Source organism: Physella acuta, unplaced genomic scaffold (genome assembly GCF_028476545.2).
Source record: "Physella acuta isolate Inbredline_101_S28 unplaced genomic scaffold, ASM2847654v3 ptg000443l, whole genome shotgun sequence".
Lineage (NCBI taxonomy): Eukaryota > Metazoa > Mollusca > Gastropoda > Physidae > Physella > Physella acuta.
In genome coordinates, this window is record NW_026731962.1 from 460,527 (window position 1) to 477,897 (window position 17,371).

The window sequence follows — 17,371 nt, forward strand, 5'->3', positions numbered from 1 at the left end:
TAATGCACACGCTTTCGCTTTATCACATGTACTATTGATTGCTTTTCTAATGAACATTATACTTTAAACGTCATTACCGAATACCGAGACGAGCCTGGGGAGAAACAGTTGTGTTTGGAGCATTGTCATTTAATATATATAAAATTATATTTGGATTAAATGTCGGATTAACGCGCAATATGAAGATCAGTGTAATTGTTGAGATTCTAAAGCGTACGATCTCGCGTTCCGAGGTATAAAGTTATCCTTCTGTCGGACGTCTTTCAACCAGGTCATGATCTGTGAGGCTTTGTTTAAATAACCACTGGTAGACGCGGTTGTTTTTCTTGCAGACGCCGCGTCTTGAGACTCCTGTGACTCTGCTGCTTTAAGGCTTGGTGGCGCGGAGTTTGAGAGTGTGGTTGCGTCAGAGCTCGTATTGTTGTTGTTGTAGGTGGTGTTGTTGTTGTAGTTGGTTTGAAAACTCAACCTGCCGGAAGTAGACATTGGTCTACTTGTGCGGGCATTGTAAATACTTTTATGTAGATAGCTTCTAGCAGGAAGGCTTAGGATAAAATCGTTTTTGGTCGAGGGTTTGGTAGAGTTGGGACTTATAATTTTTCCGTCCCCGTTAATATGAAGCTGGGTAAGTTCCACTATCTGCGACTGTTCTTCTTCTTTACTGGTGACTGTTGAAGTGGTGTATTGAGACCCTGAGCTGGGTAGATGCTTGCCTTCGGCAAAACGCAATGGAAGTTTTTTCGGGGGTAGGTGAACTGTTTTAACCCAGGAGCTAACGTGGTTATTGTTTTTTTCTGACCAGCATTGTTTGGACGACTCGTTGTCTTGTTTATTTCTTGATGGGGACATTTCCGTGTCGAATACTTTATGCAAAGCGTTACTTTTATCTGAAATGTCCGTTTTTTCAGGCGAATTTGAAGTGGTTTCTGTAAGCTCTGAATCAATTGCAATGTCTGTACCATTTTCTGTTTGAGCGGAAGTTCCGTTTTCATAACAACCTGGTTGTTCTACTTCATTTTTACTATCACCAACAATATTTCCAGGTTCGTTTCGTGAATCGGCGTTTAGCGTTACACTTTTACACTTGACAGGCGGAAGTGTGACGGGCTCTGTCAAGCCTATCAATTTTCTCATGTTTTGTTTTGCCAGTTCATCGAGCGGGTAGGGTACCTTCATGCTCTGTTGGTGACTCGTACCATAACTCTCGCTGCTATAACGATAACGAACGGAAGAAGAATCTGCGTCGTCGGAGTCCGTTTCAGTTGTTCCAAACGTAACTCTTTTTTTGGTTGCTCCACTTACCGAAACGATGCGGGATTCAGAGAGGGGGACATTTCTTAAGTCCAGTCTTTCGGAAACAGTCGATGTTTTAAGAATCCCTTTGATTTTCCCACCGACGCTTCTTACGTTCGGTGTTTGATTGTTTCTTAAAAATTTTGGGTCTGCTGTAACTGGCCAGTCAAACCAGTCTAAAGGATAAACCGCATGTCCATTAGGGAAAGGCCTGTCGTTGTTAACCTGAGATCGATAGAAGGCGGACTCTTCCGTCCATTTGTTGCTTTTGTTATCAATAGTGTAGTTGGTTTCCTTATAAGGTGATCTCCAGTATGACGACATTGTTACGTCATGTCACGTTATTAACACGTATGTCAGGTGAAAGATGATTTCCATAGTAACTATGTAGAGTTTTATCTGTGGAGTTAATACGAACGATAAATATTGACACAATAGGCATTACATTTATAAAATAAAATCTGATCATGTAGGATATTTTGTTACTTGAAAACCGTTACACAACCATGTATAAATAAATATTTTTTACATAATTATTATAGTCATCTAATGCACTTGAGAAAATAGAGCTACAGAATGTATAAATAATCATAGGCTGTATTCCTATCTACCTTAAACCATATAGCCTTTAAGAACTAAACCGGTTTTAAATATTTTTTATGCAAAAAATCAAGTAGGGCCTATGGATTGAAATGATATGCTAATTAGTAGTTCTAGAAATAAAAACAAACAAACAAAAAACCAAACTTGGTTAGCCTAAGTACGACACAGAAACGTAGCACAAGCGAAATGTCAGTGTGCCAATTAAGTGTTGTTTATTGTATAGTGTCTAGACAGCTCTGCCCTACGTATTTTTGTCTGGGAGAAAAGTCAAGCTGTATCATACAAACGGAGAAATTGGCGCAGTTTCATGCATAACGGTAATAAAAAAAAAAGCCCACATGCGCGATTTCCATTAATACCCTTAACAGGCTTCTAACGGAGCCATTGAACGAAATCAAAAGCCAGAGAACGGCTTAAATCATTAATGCGTTACATTTATTATTCTTGTTCCACGGCGGTATTCAGCAGGACACGAATTTGTTCAATCGAAAAAAAAAATAATCAATCGTATTGACATGTGAAAGAGTTCTTTGACATCAGGAGAGCCGTGGTCTGATTGCAGGAACACGAGGCAGAGATTTGGCCTGGAAGTTTTGGAAGGAATCATTTGAAGGGGGTAGCATACACCAACTGTAACAAGATATGTTATTGGAGGAATAATTTAGAATTAAAATTCAATAACAACAAAACAAGAATATTCCTGCATAAAATAAAATAAAAATGAAAATAAAATCCCAAATGGCATGTGCTGTGAAAACAAAGCTAATGACATTTTAATGAATTAATTACATTTTGTGTGTGATCTTTGACAGACAACATTGATTTGAGTAAAATAAGCAGGACAACTGTTTTATAGCTTGCCCGTTTTACAGTATTTACTAATGGCTCACCCAGAACTAAATAACCAATTATAGCTTGTCTGTTTTACAGCATTTACTAATGGCTCACCCAGAACTAAATAACCAAGATCTAACATTGTTTGGTTAAAAAATACCTGTGTATTTTTCCCTCGACCAACAAGGAATCGTTCCTCTTCTAATATAATACCAATACCATAGCACACGTTAACGATACAATGAAGGCTACATTATCGACTAAGCAATTATATAACATGTGTTTATACCAACCATCAAAACAAAACACGTTTGACCTAATTAGGGATTGTAAATTATACTTACACTAATTAATTAAGTCTGTATTCCTTCACGTTTGTATGAAAAATAAATCAACAAAACGAATTAAATCGTTATTGTGTGTACTTAAATACAAATGTTTTCCTTATCGTTATCTACCGACTTAAACTCTTCATGTATCCAGTCCGTATTCGCGTAGTGGCAGACGGCACTGATAGATAAATCGGTACACGCTTTGTTGATTAGATCTGTATCGCTACATTGCCTACGGTTCAACTAGAGTTATCGGACATTGAACGATTCGGTCGCCTGGAGTTGTCGGTCCTAGAATGAAATCTTGAGCGTAAGAATATATTCTTATTCACAGCCGGGGGTAAAATAGGTCGGATTAACTGTGTGTTGGGCTGGGGCAGCGTAAAAAAAGGCACCGTTATGGCCTATGACAAATTCACTTGAAAAACAGATTTATAAAAATGTGTTGTTTAATCCCCAGAATATATTATATTATGTGTTTTACCGATTTCATAATATATCCACACACATACTTATATACACTGGCGTAGTCAAGGACGTTCGGGGGACTTGAAATTTTCGGGAGGGGGGGGGGGGGTAGACTTTTTTTCGGGGGGGGGGGGGGGGCGGACACTGTTAAAAGTATATATTTTCTATATAAATTATATAAATTTCATTTCATTCGGGGGGGGGGGGGGCGGTAGAGAGATGCCGAAGAGATGCCTGGAAGAAACTCTGGTCATAAATCATAATTTGCGTTTACTATATATATATATATATATATATATATATATATATATATATATATATATATATATATATATATGTGAACACATTTTGATCCCCCACTAATTAAAATCCTGCCTATACTTTTTTGACGATTTACCCCCCCCCCTCCCTTTCCATAGTCACACGTCGTCACAAATAGTCAGACATCGATAAAAATAACATCGATTTATTTCTAGAATATTGACTGAGCCCGGTCGACATCAAGATTGTTAATCGATTTCTATAACAATTTACAAAAACCGTTTTCTAAAACGCGAAACAATAGCTAAAATTATGCGTTCAGCATTGCTTTTCTAAAAATACTAATGTGTAACGTCACACTATTTGAGCCCCCCCCCCCCCCCCCCCCCCCGTCCTTTCCCAATCACATATGATCTCAAAATTACGAACCCCGACCCTCTGAAAGATTGAAGTCATACTTATTGACGAACCAATAACGTTCCTGCACAAATGGGATTGCGAGATTCTGCATTTAATGACCGCGTTAAAAGTGTGTGTGTGGGGGGGGGGGGGGAATGGAGATCTGCAGAAGAGACTAGCAGGAGAAGTTGCCTTTAAAAAAACAAATTTTTCTAAATAAGTTCTAAATATATTTTATATGATTAGTATAATTTTTTAAATCCTCTGGATAATTTTGTTGTCAGCAAATGATATATTTTAGAAATACTTGAGCAATCATTCCGAATAAGTTTACAGCCATAATTTACTAAAACACACACTCAACAAACCCTATTGTAAAAATCTGGTCTATGCGTATAAGCATCATAATTTACCACAAACTAATTATGCAGAACCAACGGCTTCATTATTAATATTATGTGGGTGGCTATATTATTATATGATTATAATATATATATGGGCTAGGGGCAGAGGCGTAGCGACCCTTCCCGGCGCCCGGGGACATACTTTCAATTTGGCGCCCCCCTCGGGAGCAAATTTTCGATTTGCACCCCCCCTCAAACTTTCGATTTGCACCCCCCCCCCCTCGAACTTTTCATTTGCACCCTCCCCCTCAAACTTTCGATTTGCACCCCCCTCGAACACTTTTCATTTGCACCCCCCCTCAAACTTTCAATTTGGCGCCCCCCCCCCCCTAAGGTCGGCGCCCGGGGACATATGTCCCCCCCCGCCCTCCCCCCCCTCGCTACGCCTCTGGTTAGGGGTCATCCATAAATGACGTCACACTCGTAGGGAGGAGGGGGGTCCGTAATTTTGTGACGATGTGTGATAAGGGGGAGGGGGGGGGGGTTCAGATGTTGCGACGTCACATTTTTGCATTATAAAAAAGCAATGTTAGAAAACGAATTTTAGACGTTATTTCGCGTTTTAAATAACTGTTTTAATAAATTGTAATAGTTTAGACAAGATTTTGGAAAAAATATCGATGTTTAAAAAAAATTCAACTGCAATTTTGAGGGGGGTTGTAGGTTGAGGTGTGACGTCATTTTAGGGGGGGGGGGGTCTGGCTTTTTGTGACAACGTGTGATGGAGGGGGGGGGGGGAGGTAAAAATCGTCAAAAAAGCGTGACGTCATTTATGGATGACCCCCCCTACAATGACTGTTACTTATACTTATAGGCATAATAGTATTCTACAATATAAACACATATTTAAATAACTTGTCGTGTAAGAGAGCGGAACCGGAGAATAGAGAGCAAAGTCAAAGTATTTTATTCGAGTGCGGATTCCCCCTCCCACCCCGCAACAACAACAAATAATAATAATAATAATAATAATAATAATAAATAGGTTTCTCATTTCTGTTTAATGCAAGATTTCGATTTTTAAGAAAACCAAAATTTAACTAGGTCTAGAAAGTTCTTGGAATCACCTCCCCTAGAAAACATCTTCTGTTAAAAAAAATTTTTAGTAGTAAAATAGCACGGTAGGAGACCTAGACAACAAGTGCAAGTCAGTAGTCTGTTAGTAACTTAGTTATCTAGCTCAGTGACAACACAACAACGGTAATTAATTGAATCTAGATCTAGATTAGATCTAGATCTAGCTTCGCTTTCAACTTTCATCTCTTAAGATTTTAATATATTAGGCTCTAGATTAGTCTAGATTCTATATAGAATCTACTTCAGGCAGAATTTAATAATGGTGGCAGGAGGGCAGCTATCCGTGAAAATTTTACCGCGACCGATTCACAGTGATATTTGTCTTATTTGATGCAGGCTTTACAGACGTTTCGTTTACACAATTAAAACTTACAATTTTTCCATCCCTAGACATTCTGATGATTTGTCAACGTCACCATCTTTGTATCGACTTAGAATACCACCTTGTTCGAAACCGCTGCGGCTTGAAATACCGTCGATAGATCAACTTATTTCTTTTGTGTTGAACACAGAGGTAGCCTGCCATCACAAACATATATTATTATATTGTAGTGTTGCATAGTCCTTTTGTTTTATTGCGTAGCAGAATGAACCCCCCCCCCCCCCCCGGTGTTGTGTTGACCATCCGGCAGGTTTGTTGCATATATATAATATATTTAATAGGTCAGGCCTAAAGAGGGGGGAAGGTCTATGTACTCATTGAAACCAAGTGAAAATTAATTCATAGAGGTATTGACCTTGAATGACGTTGTGGCATGCGGGTATACTTTTCCCCCTTGTAAAATCAAGGCAGTATGATATTAAGGTCGCGCTGTGTCTTGTCACGATGTAGACTTAATGAGTAAAAGTGGGACGGCTCGAAATGTATGATAATACTATTAATGATTGCACAATGGGCTGATTTATTCTTTTATAGCTGCGCAATGGGGTTAAAGTTAAATTATTCATCTGATAAAACTATTTGGTCGAGCATTTGCGCTCCAGGCGGGTTGTCAGAGGTCGTACAACTGTAAAAAAAAAAAAATAGATCTTTAGTTTAATTAAGTTGTACTGCACTCTAATTTTTAGAGCTTGCTAACAATAGCTTTTCTCACTTGAATAAAAAGTAGATCTAGATCTAATTGTTTTTTAGTTTTAGTATGCTTATATTAGGCCTAAGAAGGGCTATATAATAAGCTGTTGCTGTATGTTATTATTGTTTTATTTATTATGCCTATTTTAGATTTTATTTTTTTATCCACTAATAGTAATAAGAATGTGATTTAATATAAGGTTAAACATCATTAAACTAGTAATATTTTCTGTTTGAACCCTTTTCAATGCCAGAAAACTTATAAAACATTCTTCACATTTTGCTATGCAGAAAAGATTGTTAAGAGCTTGATTAACACTTTAAAAAAATACATACAAATACATATGCAAACACAATTTTTTTTGAGTTGCCATGTTTTGTCAGGGAAAAGATGTGGCTAGGCTAAAGTTAGTGTGGTGAAATTAGAAAAAAATAATACCCACATAATATGCTGTTAAATTGTTTTTATTTCAACATTTTTAATAAAAATAAAAATCACATACAATCTTTAAATTGCTTTAAAATATTTAAATGAATTATCTTGTCACAAAAAATTCAAAGTAATGCATTGTTGCAAAAAAAAAATTACATTTTATGTACTTCTCTATTCTAATTAATTACAATTGGTTATTTTCAAGATTACCAACGATATGATATAATAAAATGCTTAGTGGTTTTCAACTATACTCAACATAAGCTGTAACACTCTTATGGCTAAAAGAAGGTTAAGATCTGCATGATTAATTATTGCTGTAGAGGAATACAGAATTCTAGAAAGACTTCAGCAGATCAGTCTTAGCAGTCCAACAGTTTAAAAACTACTGTCTACACCCTGCTTGAATCGGCTATTTGTGTGCCTATTTGCGATTACATGACATTTTACTAATATCTACTAAATCTACTAAAAATGCAGACTAAATTAATTTCCATTTTAAAACTAATTATATTTTATTTATTATTACAGATAATTTGTGTGTCAACATGGAGGATATTGGGTCTAAACTACCAGAAAAAGAACAAACTGACCAGGTTGAAAATCACACTGATGCTGAGGAAAAAATATCAAATGATGAAACGGAAAGTGAAGACATTTCATTAAGTTCTCGAGTGAATGGTTGTGAAAGCCCTGAGCTAAACAGTGAGCAGTTAAATATAGATGATGATGATGAAGGGAACAGTAGTGACAGCATGCCAGACTTAATTTGGCCAGAAAAAAAGACAAAGAAAAAGACAGGTTTGACATCATCAACCTCGAGAGACACAGGTTTCTGTTCTGATAGCACAGGTAACACACCCAGTCCTGACAATGCCAGCCGGAAAATTGAAGAAACTATTAGTAAAAGCAGCTCAGATGGCTCAACGGCAACCCCAGATGATGAGGAATCACAAGCTGATGAAGAAAGAGATGGTGTGCTTGATATTTTGGGAAATGGCTTGTTAAAGAAAAAGGTAAAGTCCTAGAATTACTTCATTTACTTTATAATGAATACATACTTTATAATGAATACAGAGATGTAGTTCTAGCATGAAAAAATGCTTTTGAAAATTCGGACTAATAAACTCTCCATTAAAAAAATATTGAAGGTACTAACAGAAGGCAAAGGTGTTGATACCCGTCCTAGTAATGGAGACAGAGTCACATTGAAAGTAGATGGCCTTTTACATGATGGAACACATGTAGATACTGGGGAGATTTCTTTTATTCTCAATGATGGAGATGTGATCCTTGGTAAGATGCTATAGAACTTAATTTTTTATCAATAAAGATGTATTAAGGAACACTTTACAGAGTTTGTAGGAACAGTTTTATTTTCCATCAATAAATAAAAATTGTTTTCTTGTAGCATTTGACATAGCAGTTGCACTGATGGAGGCTGGTGAAACATGTGAATTGTTTACTGCATCTAAATATGCTTATGGTTCAATAGGGAGGTAACTGCTCTGTTTTTTTTTGTGTGTGTTTGGAAATAAATAAAGTTATCTATCATTGTAGTACCCAATTTTCTTATGTACTTGTTGATGTGTGAAAAATTATTTATTCTAGACAACCAGACATTCCAAAAGATGCAGATATAACTTACACACTTGAGCTGTTGAGTATTGAACCTTCACCTGAAATTTCAACATTGAAGTTTGAACAACGGCTTAAATTAGGGTAAGAGAACTACTCCTTTTTACGTTTAAGTTAGATACAAGAAATTTTGCTATTAGTAACATAGAGATGATTTTAAAATATGACAAAAAAGCATATCCTCTTAAATATCTAACTTTCCTGTCTTTTGAAGAAATCACTGGGAAGAAATGTAAAGGGCACACACAGAATTCTTTCCCTTCTAGTAAATGCAGTCTAAAAAATATTTTGGCGACGAAGACATGATGCAAATACCCATCAAGATTAAATGATTGATGGATAATCTAGAGAGAATTGTCTACTAATCGTGTTAAAATATAATTCACTTTTTTCTTAATATTGTAGAGAAGACAAACGAGAGAGAGGCAACTATTTATTTGGTCGAGCAGACTACTCAGGGGCCATCAATTCATATAACAAGTATGGTATTTTCATAATCTGATGATTTAAAATAATTTACATAGTGAAAAGAGGCTTTAGAATATCCTTATATTTTTGTAAATATGTAAAAAAATATTGTTTGCAGATATTATGTCGAATTTGTTAAATAGTAAATACTTTATACTGTATACATGAATAAGAATAAAACAAATTCATTCTTTAGAAATTTAAAAATAAATTTTTTTGACCAAAATGTTTTTCAGGGCAATTAAACTTTTAGCAGATTCAGATTACAATGCAAGTCTTGATGAAGCTGCTAGAAATTGTATGACGGAGGCGTGGGTCAAATGCTACAATAACATGGCAGCTTGTCAGTTAAAGGTATGGTCAAAACCTTGTTTCTAAATACGTAACATTCCTTTACCTTTTAATAATGCTATTTGAAATGCAATAGCAGAGAATAGTTAACCAAACAATAAGGTTGTTGTCTGTGGACAAAGAAACTCATTAGCTATAGCTAGCATCTCAATTGACTGTTAGGTCTAAAAAAATAATTCTGTTTTACTCCCTTGGTATGTTTAACAACATTGTATTTAAAAAAAAATTCTGATTGTTTTTATCCAATGTACATTATTATTAGATTGAAGCACATGATGCAGCCATAAGATCATGTGAAAAAGTTTTGTCTCAACAGAGGAACAACATTAAAGCTTTGTTTAGGATAGGAAAGGTAAGTTTTTGTAGTTGGAAATGTTAGTCCCTCTAAACTCAGTATACCAGCATAAAATAGCTATTCTCTTTTTTACTTTTTTGCAGAGAAAGCATGGGTAAACATGCAAAAAATCAAAATTTTGACAAATCTTGTCTTTACACCTACATGTCTAAATATTTATCCATTTTGTATTTTTATGTCACCTTTGGTACTTACTCTGCTCCTGGTTTTTCAAAAGCCGATAATTTCAGTATTGTCTGAGTTAGGTAGACGAAAAATTTCATATATGTGTAAAATCTTACACCAAAATTACTTTCAATTTTTTAGTGACCTCTGTTTTTAGAAGTGGTACGTTACTTAGTTTACTATATTTCTGATTTCCTAACTATTGACAGATAATTTGAGTACCGTTTCAGTTGGGTGTGGACGAATATTTATTTGTATAAGCTCCTGTTAGTAAATTTCTTCATTCTTTATTACTGTTTTTTGACCTGTCTTAACAATTAGTGTGTAGCACGGTGTAAGCAATATTAGTACTCTCATAGAGACAGTTTCATGGGACATAAGGTTGTAATTAGGTAGGGTCTCCTGTCTTAATGTTGCTAAATGATATATAAACAGAGATTATTAAGTTTTCACTTTTTTACAGAAATCTGTATTTAATTGTGTTGAAGTTAATCCCTTCCAACATTACAATTAAAAGAGAAAACAGAAAAATTATCCCCTGAAAATAAATACTTTTCTTGCAGAGTGATTTTCCAAAATATGTCAGAAAACTTCCTCCTGAATCCATTTTTTTTCTTTTTTAAAAATTAATATTAAAAAAGAGAAGACAAATGTATTTGAAGAACTTTATGTATGAATAAAAAATGTGCCAAGACTTGAGCAGTTCTCATTAGGTTACTCTAACACAATTTTATTTACTGGTACATTTTAGGTTTACATGCTCCATAACCTAAACCACATCCCACCCTCTTTCATTGATTGTGCTTATAGTGAGATCTATGATAAGCCTATGACACTTGACTGACACTTAACTATGTTGTTAATTAATATTTAATTTTGGATTAATTTCTTTTGCGTAAAAAAACTTAATTGTCATTGGGATGACATAAATGTAAAAAAGTAGTTAATATTAGATTAATATTGTGTAAGCTATGGTACTAACACTTTACTATATTTTTGCTCTCAGAATTTATCAGGGCCCAATAATAGTGTTTAAATGTAGATTTCAATTATTATAAAATTTTCATTGCAGTTTTAACTTTCACCTTAAAAACCAAAAGAATAGGTCTACCTTCAATTATTTGAAACTCTCCCTCCCCTATTATTTTACTGCTTAGATGTGCTTGCTTACATCTTTGTATAAAATATATTATTTATAGATAGTAATTTTTACAAATAATTGTTTTAGCTTTATCAAAATGTAATTTTTTTATAAACAATATTACATTAAATTATCTATCACTAGGCTTATGCAGCAAAGGGTGATATTGAACTGGCTATAGACTTTGTGCGTCAAGCAATTAAACTAGATCCAGATTCCAAACTGTTACACCAAGAGATGCTTAGCCTGACTCGGAGGAAGAAAAAGGAAACGGCAACAGAGAGAGAACTTTATCAACGAATGTTGGGTGTAAAACCAGGGGACAAAAATGTTTCTCCCAGCAAGCCCAAGTCTTCTAGTTCTGTGAGTAACTATTTTAGGCATTGAGTTTTTGTTTTATGTCATGGGATTGGCGTGGACGAGTTGGTAAAGCTCAGGGTTGCTAAACTGAAAAGTCTTGTGTTTGAACCCCTGGGCAGATGAGGCTCGATAGCTGAATACATCAACTCTTCTTGGAGAAAAAATCCAAAATTAAACAACTGCTGCCTTGTAGTTTGTTCTTGGGTGGAAAAAGGCTATGGAAGCAAATACAAAAAGAAAAGCAGGCTAAGATCTCAGTTGACTGGCTTTATGGCACGTAACAAGTTGACATGTAATACTCAATTGTGTTGGAGGGAATCCCTTCTAACATTAAAAATTAAAATTGAAGAAGAAGAAAAAGTTTTATGTCTTAGAAATGTTCTAGTTCTGTGAGTAACTATTTATGTTCACCACAAATATTCTTCTTTTTTTTGAGTAAAAGTTTTTTTGTGCTCCAGAATTGTTCTAGTTTGTCACTTTAGTAACAGGTGTTATGTTTGAATGAAAACTGCCTGTTATTATTATCATCCATGAGTGCATGCTTTCTTGGTGCATAAGTTGCTTTAGACTGTGTGCTAAGTACATATCCTGTTTCTTATATGCTCGTAATAGATGATCTTTTTCTTTTTGCTAGTCAGAAGCCGCAAATATACATGTAAATTAATTAAATTGAAATAGTTGTCTGCATGAGGTGATAGATTTGATGTGTTTCTTAAAAATAGACAAACAAAATACAATGTTTTATGGACTCAGCACTGTGTAGAAAAATTGCTATTTTCCCCCTTTGAATCTTGTTTTATGATTTGTTGACTGTGTACTTGCAGCTGATCAAATGGACTCTACTAGCAGGAGGTGTGGCAGCAGTGTTGGTGTCAGTCAGCCTTTCACTCTACAGGGGCTCCTGAGTTCCAGCACAATCTGTCTGACTGCTAAAGTGTATGGAAGAAGTTTTGACTGTGAGAAACTGATCAGAGAATACAACCTGCAGCTTTTTGATCATGGCGTGTAACATGAACTTGTGATTGATTCATTGATGAATATATTGATCCTTGCTACAACCTCATTACTGGATCTAGTAACAGAGTGAATTAATTTGGATGGATTTCTATGCTGCAATGTTAATTTATTCTTTGTTAAATTTTTAATGCAATAATTTTTCTTTTTATTTGAAAGAAGCATGTTAGTTTAGCAATTTAGTTTAGCGTATTATTTGTGACAATTCAAGGTCACTGTTTGTTATAAAAAAATTGACAGTTATTACCCTTGTTTTTAAAAAAAATGTTTATTGTTTTATCAAATTTAAAAACCATTGATTGGCCATTTCATTATTTGGAAGTTTATTTTTATTATATTTTAAAGTCAAATTTTTGAGTTCACTGCCTTAAAATGTAAAGCAGAATTATTTTAAAATTGTGTAAAAATGTTTGTGAAAGGGTGTATTTGAATGATTTTACATTTTAAAACTTTTTTAATATATCAAATAATTTATTAAAAATAATTCCAGCATAAAAAAAAGAGTTAAAAGGCTTGGTCCTTATTTTATACCTTTTAATAAATCACAGAGTGATACAGTTCTCTTCTTTTTACCACATTTGTTGCTTCATGACCTTTGTTAAATTTTTTTACATGTTTATTGTATTCTTTTAAGCAGAAACTAATAGCTTCATTGTTTAGTCTTGCCATTGTTTTATTTGCTATTTCCACCTACATTTATTCCAAATACTTGGTGTAGCCCACACATATATAACAATATATATATATGTCTTAAAAAGCTAATTAAGTTAGATAATGTTAAATTGATAATGTGTAAATGTACTAATGAAGTACTTTGTTAAATACGAATTTTATAAAGCTGTTGTGATTGTAACTTTTCTTAATGTTCCAATCAAGTATTCCACCTTTTTACTGCAGTTATTGTTATGATACCAGACAGATATTTTTCATCAATTCTTAACCAAGTTTTACCCTCCAACTGCTAATGCATGTTTTTAAAACAAATTTTAAAAAAACTTTCACCAACAAAATAATAATCAACTCCTTTAGGAAATTCAGTACTAAGTTGTCATAGTGTGACTTATTATTCATATAAAAACCCCAGTTTATCTATTGTATACATTTTTAAAGCAAATTACTATAGTTGTAGCATAGTATTCATTTGCATGAAGCAGCACCAAAGCAGAATGTGACATTGCTGTATTCATGATGAGACACATTGGCATTTAGTTTTACATTTTAGGTGAAATTTAGTGTCTAAGTTGGAGTGGATTATGACGTTGATTCACTTAATTTGTTTTGCTTTTTTTTAAGCCTCAGAAAATGAAATCCCACACTGTAACAAAGCTCTTATCTAATAAGAGTGACTGCCGCTTAGTATCTTGTTGCAGAGACCACTTCGTATATTTTCTGGCTAGTTTTATTTGTCATTTAATAAGTAACAGTCTGTCAGCTGTTCTGTGAGAATTACTGCCCTTAAACCACACATGTTGACACAATTCTGCCATCTCCTGTTCAATAAGATTGACTGCACTGCCCTTAATGTCTGGTTTCCTTAAGCATGTAGTGTTTGATTATAAAATTTATAAATTTCAATTTCTGTCAAGCCATAATTTGTAACATTGATAGATATTTTTGAATTTTATCAATAGCTGGAAATGGCGATGGTAAATATGATTTAAATGCTATAACAATTCCACAATGAAATATTTCTTGTTGCCTTTACAAGGCAGCAGTTCTATAACTGCTGAATAAGGAATATAATCTTGGTATTTTAAAACATATATACATGACAGTTGAAGAATTTATGTAACCACAGAACTTTAAGTTCTAACCAAATGTATGGCTTGTTTTTTAATAGATTATTATTACATTTCATCCTAAAGAATCGTATAATGATAATAAAGTTGATGATGGATGGTCCTAAATCTTTTCCATTGGTGGTCCAAATGTTCTTGAATTATTCATAACATACATCTTAGATTAGGTAGATTGTCAGTTTTAAAACATTGTGCCTGCTGCATGTAGAGCTTGTGAATGGAGCTCTTGGTAGTGTCAGTGTTTAATAACTTCATGTGGTTTCATGTTGTTTTTTACACTGTCGCCATGCTTTTTTACAATATTTAACTGTTCACTTTGACAAGAGATAGTGAAATCAATATAATTTATTTTTAATGTTTGTCTTAATCAAATGAATACATTTTTTTATTTTTTAAGGCAGCTATTGTACATCGTTTGAATCTAGCAGAAAGTAGGTTAGTGTGTTTGCAGGATGTTTCCCTAGACTTGACATCTTGCTGTAAACATGATACGGCCTGTTGCTCTAGAAAAGAAATGACAAATTGCTCTAGACATGACATAATTCTTGACTTCTTTAAACAAAAGTTAGCTATTTTCTCTCTTTTTGTTAAAACTGTAACTGATTTATTCTATTAGAGCAGGAATACTTAATTCAAACAATCTGTTCCATATGATGTCACAACCACTTTCTCAATCAGCCCCAACTCAAAGCTCACAATCTTCAAGCATTTTTCTATTTTTATATCTAGTTTGCTAAATATATAATTTAGACAAACCTAATAAACCTAATGTCCTTGTTTGTTTTTGTAAGTTGCAGATTTGCAATACACAAGCTGATGTTGAAATTAGAATATCATACATCTAAACAACTATCTAAACTAACTAGCATGCTGTAACTAGAATTTACATATAGTTCTAGACCTGCATGTTCTTCTAGACATGCATGCTCTTCTAGAACTACATGTTTTTCTAGTTTTAACTATGATTGAGGAGCTAGATATCATGTACTGCCTTTACTAAAACAGACATTCCACTTGTGGAACTTATTGTTGTGAACAGAATTTTTTTTTTTTTTTTACTTGAATACATCATTTTACAAAAACTTGGTCTTTGTTTAATTGTGTAGCTATAAATTGTGCCCTTGGGGCAGGTAAATTTACCTGTTTTAGTGACCTCGGCATATAAAGGAATATTGGAGGCAGCATTATGTAGGGACGCCTTTTCTTTCTTTTACGTTAGTCAGGTACCCATCAGCAATAAGTGGACTTGGGAACGTCATGCAGTCCTGACAACTTGAGAACTTTGGGTTGTCAGTCGGGCACCCTACCGCTCGACCACGCCGTCCCTAGCTTGATCATCCTGGTTGGTAACCTCCCATTTGACACCCTACAAGTAAAATATCACATTTATTTATCTTTATTTTTTAGCGCAATTTCCATTCTGGAGAATTGCGTTTATTAACTCGTCATTTCTGGGGATGGATGAATGAATGTATGGATGAATGTGTGTCCGGGCTTTAAGTCGTATCTCCTCCTCAACGAAGCAATATCGATGACTTGTTCCAAAAGCAATTATGTTAAGCAAGTTACGAGAATGAGCATAGGCCATAAAAATTCCGGGTTTCTTTCATGTATTTCCCGGAAAAGCCAAAAAACCTCGAAAAAATTCAGTTTTTGGCCCATATCTCGGCAACCAGACCGCTTAGCGACTTGAAACATGTACCAATCGATTCCTGCCATAATTTAGAACAATATTGCCGAAGAAAGTTTTCAAAAATATCCTCTCGTTCGGTCACAAATTTTAAAATTACATAAACACCTACAAACCGATCGTTCTTCTAGCTTGGACGCACCCCAGCAATATACGTCAGAGCTATTTTTAGATAACATAAGGAAATTGCGCATAAATGTCACTAGACTTTTTTATTAACTTGTTTAAACCATTTATTTATAGATATTACTTTTGTTTTTATGGAAGTTAATATTTAAACACGCTTTTGTGGCTTCTTCAACTAGTCCATTTGTTTATCTCTGCAAGATGCAAGAGAAGACCCAGATCAAATTTTAAATTTGTGTACGGGTTGCACTTAATTTAAATTCTCCGTGTTTGTTCGTAGTAAGTTTTTAAAGTGCACGTCCGCATTTTTTGACACCCTGTACAGTTGTTAAAGCAAATCCAATTCAAACTCTTGAGGCGAAGTATTACTTCAAGGCGAAAGTCGCTGCACTTAAATCTTAAATAAACCGGGAGTGATCTCCCCTAAACTTTCTCGAATATTCTTATATAAAACAACAAGGGATGGCAACTCGGGATATAGACATGATTTTTAATCCATTATTAAATACTAAAACTTTTAAAAATAGAATAGAATCTCGTAAAAAAAACTATTGCACACCAAGTGAACGCCAAATAAAATGCGCATAATGGTGCGGAATATTATTAGTACTTTATAAATTCACATGCTTTTTTTTTTAGAAATGGGAAATAGCGTAAATTAATACTTCCGGTCAACAGAAATTACTCAAAATTTGACAAATGGTAGAAAATTAGATCTTTTACTTACATATGAAATTTCATTTATCTATCAGAAATAGTACTCAAGTTATAGGCTTTTGAGAAATTCAAAGTAAGAAAAAGTTCCACTTCCGGTTATCGGAAATCACTCAAAAGTTGATACGGATCTACGATTTTGATATAATACTTATGTATGAAATTTCATCAACCTAGCTGTAACGTTACTCAAGTTATCGTGTTTATATACAGACACACAGAGACATATGGACAAGATTGCAAAACTATGTTTTTCCGACTCAGGGAGCTTTAACACGCCGAGATTTACAAAAAGATTTACAAAAGACTTTCTCTATACTTCGTATATACGAGAAAGAAAAAAAGTAACAACAAAAAACATCACATTGATCGCA

At 34.3% G+C, this 17,371-nt stretch overlaps 1 protein-coding gene across 1 annotated transcript; it reads left to right on the top strand.

Annotated features, from left to right (window-relative positions):
* Nucleotides 1-1,103: 1,103 nt before the first annotated feature.
* LOC131943161 (peptidyl-prolyl cis-trans isomerase FKBP8) lies at nucleotides 1,104-15,531 on the top strand. The gene is made up of 10 exons (XM_059303173.1): nucleotides 1,104-1,161; nucleotides 7,708-8,192; nucleotides 8,328-8,472; nucleotides 8,588-8,675; nucleotides 8,788-8,898; nucleotides 9,220-9,294; nucleotides 9,519-9,636; nucleotides 9,896-9,985; nucleotides 11,439-11,657; nucleotides 12,479-15,531. Exons 2-10 carry the CDS (start codon nucleotides 7,725-7,727, stop codon nucleotides 12,557-12,559), a joined length of 1,395 nt encoding a protein of 464 aa, XP_059159156.1. The 5' UTR covers nucleotides 1,104-1,161; nucleotides 7,708-7,724; the 3' UTR covers nucleotides 12,560-15,531.
* Nucleotides 15,532-17,371: the final 1,840 nt, after the last annotated feature.

Excerpts from the sequence above, each read along its gene's own strand:
- LOC131943161 (XM_059303173.1), top strand. The coding sequence starts at position 7,725 with ATGGAGGATATTGGGTCTAAACTACCAGAAAAAGAACAAACTGACCAG. Across the intron at positions 8,193-8,327 it reads ATGGCTTGTTAAAGAAAAAG|GTACTAACAGAAGGCAAAGG; the intron begins GTAAAGTCCTAG and ends AAAATATTGAAG. Across the intron at positions 8,899-9,219 it reads GAACAACGGCTTAAATTAGG|AGAAGACAAACGAGAGAGAG; the intron begins GTAAGAGAACTA and ends TTAATATTGTAG.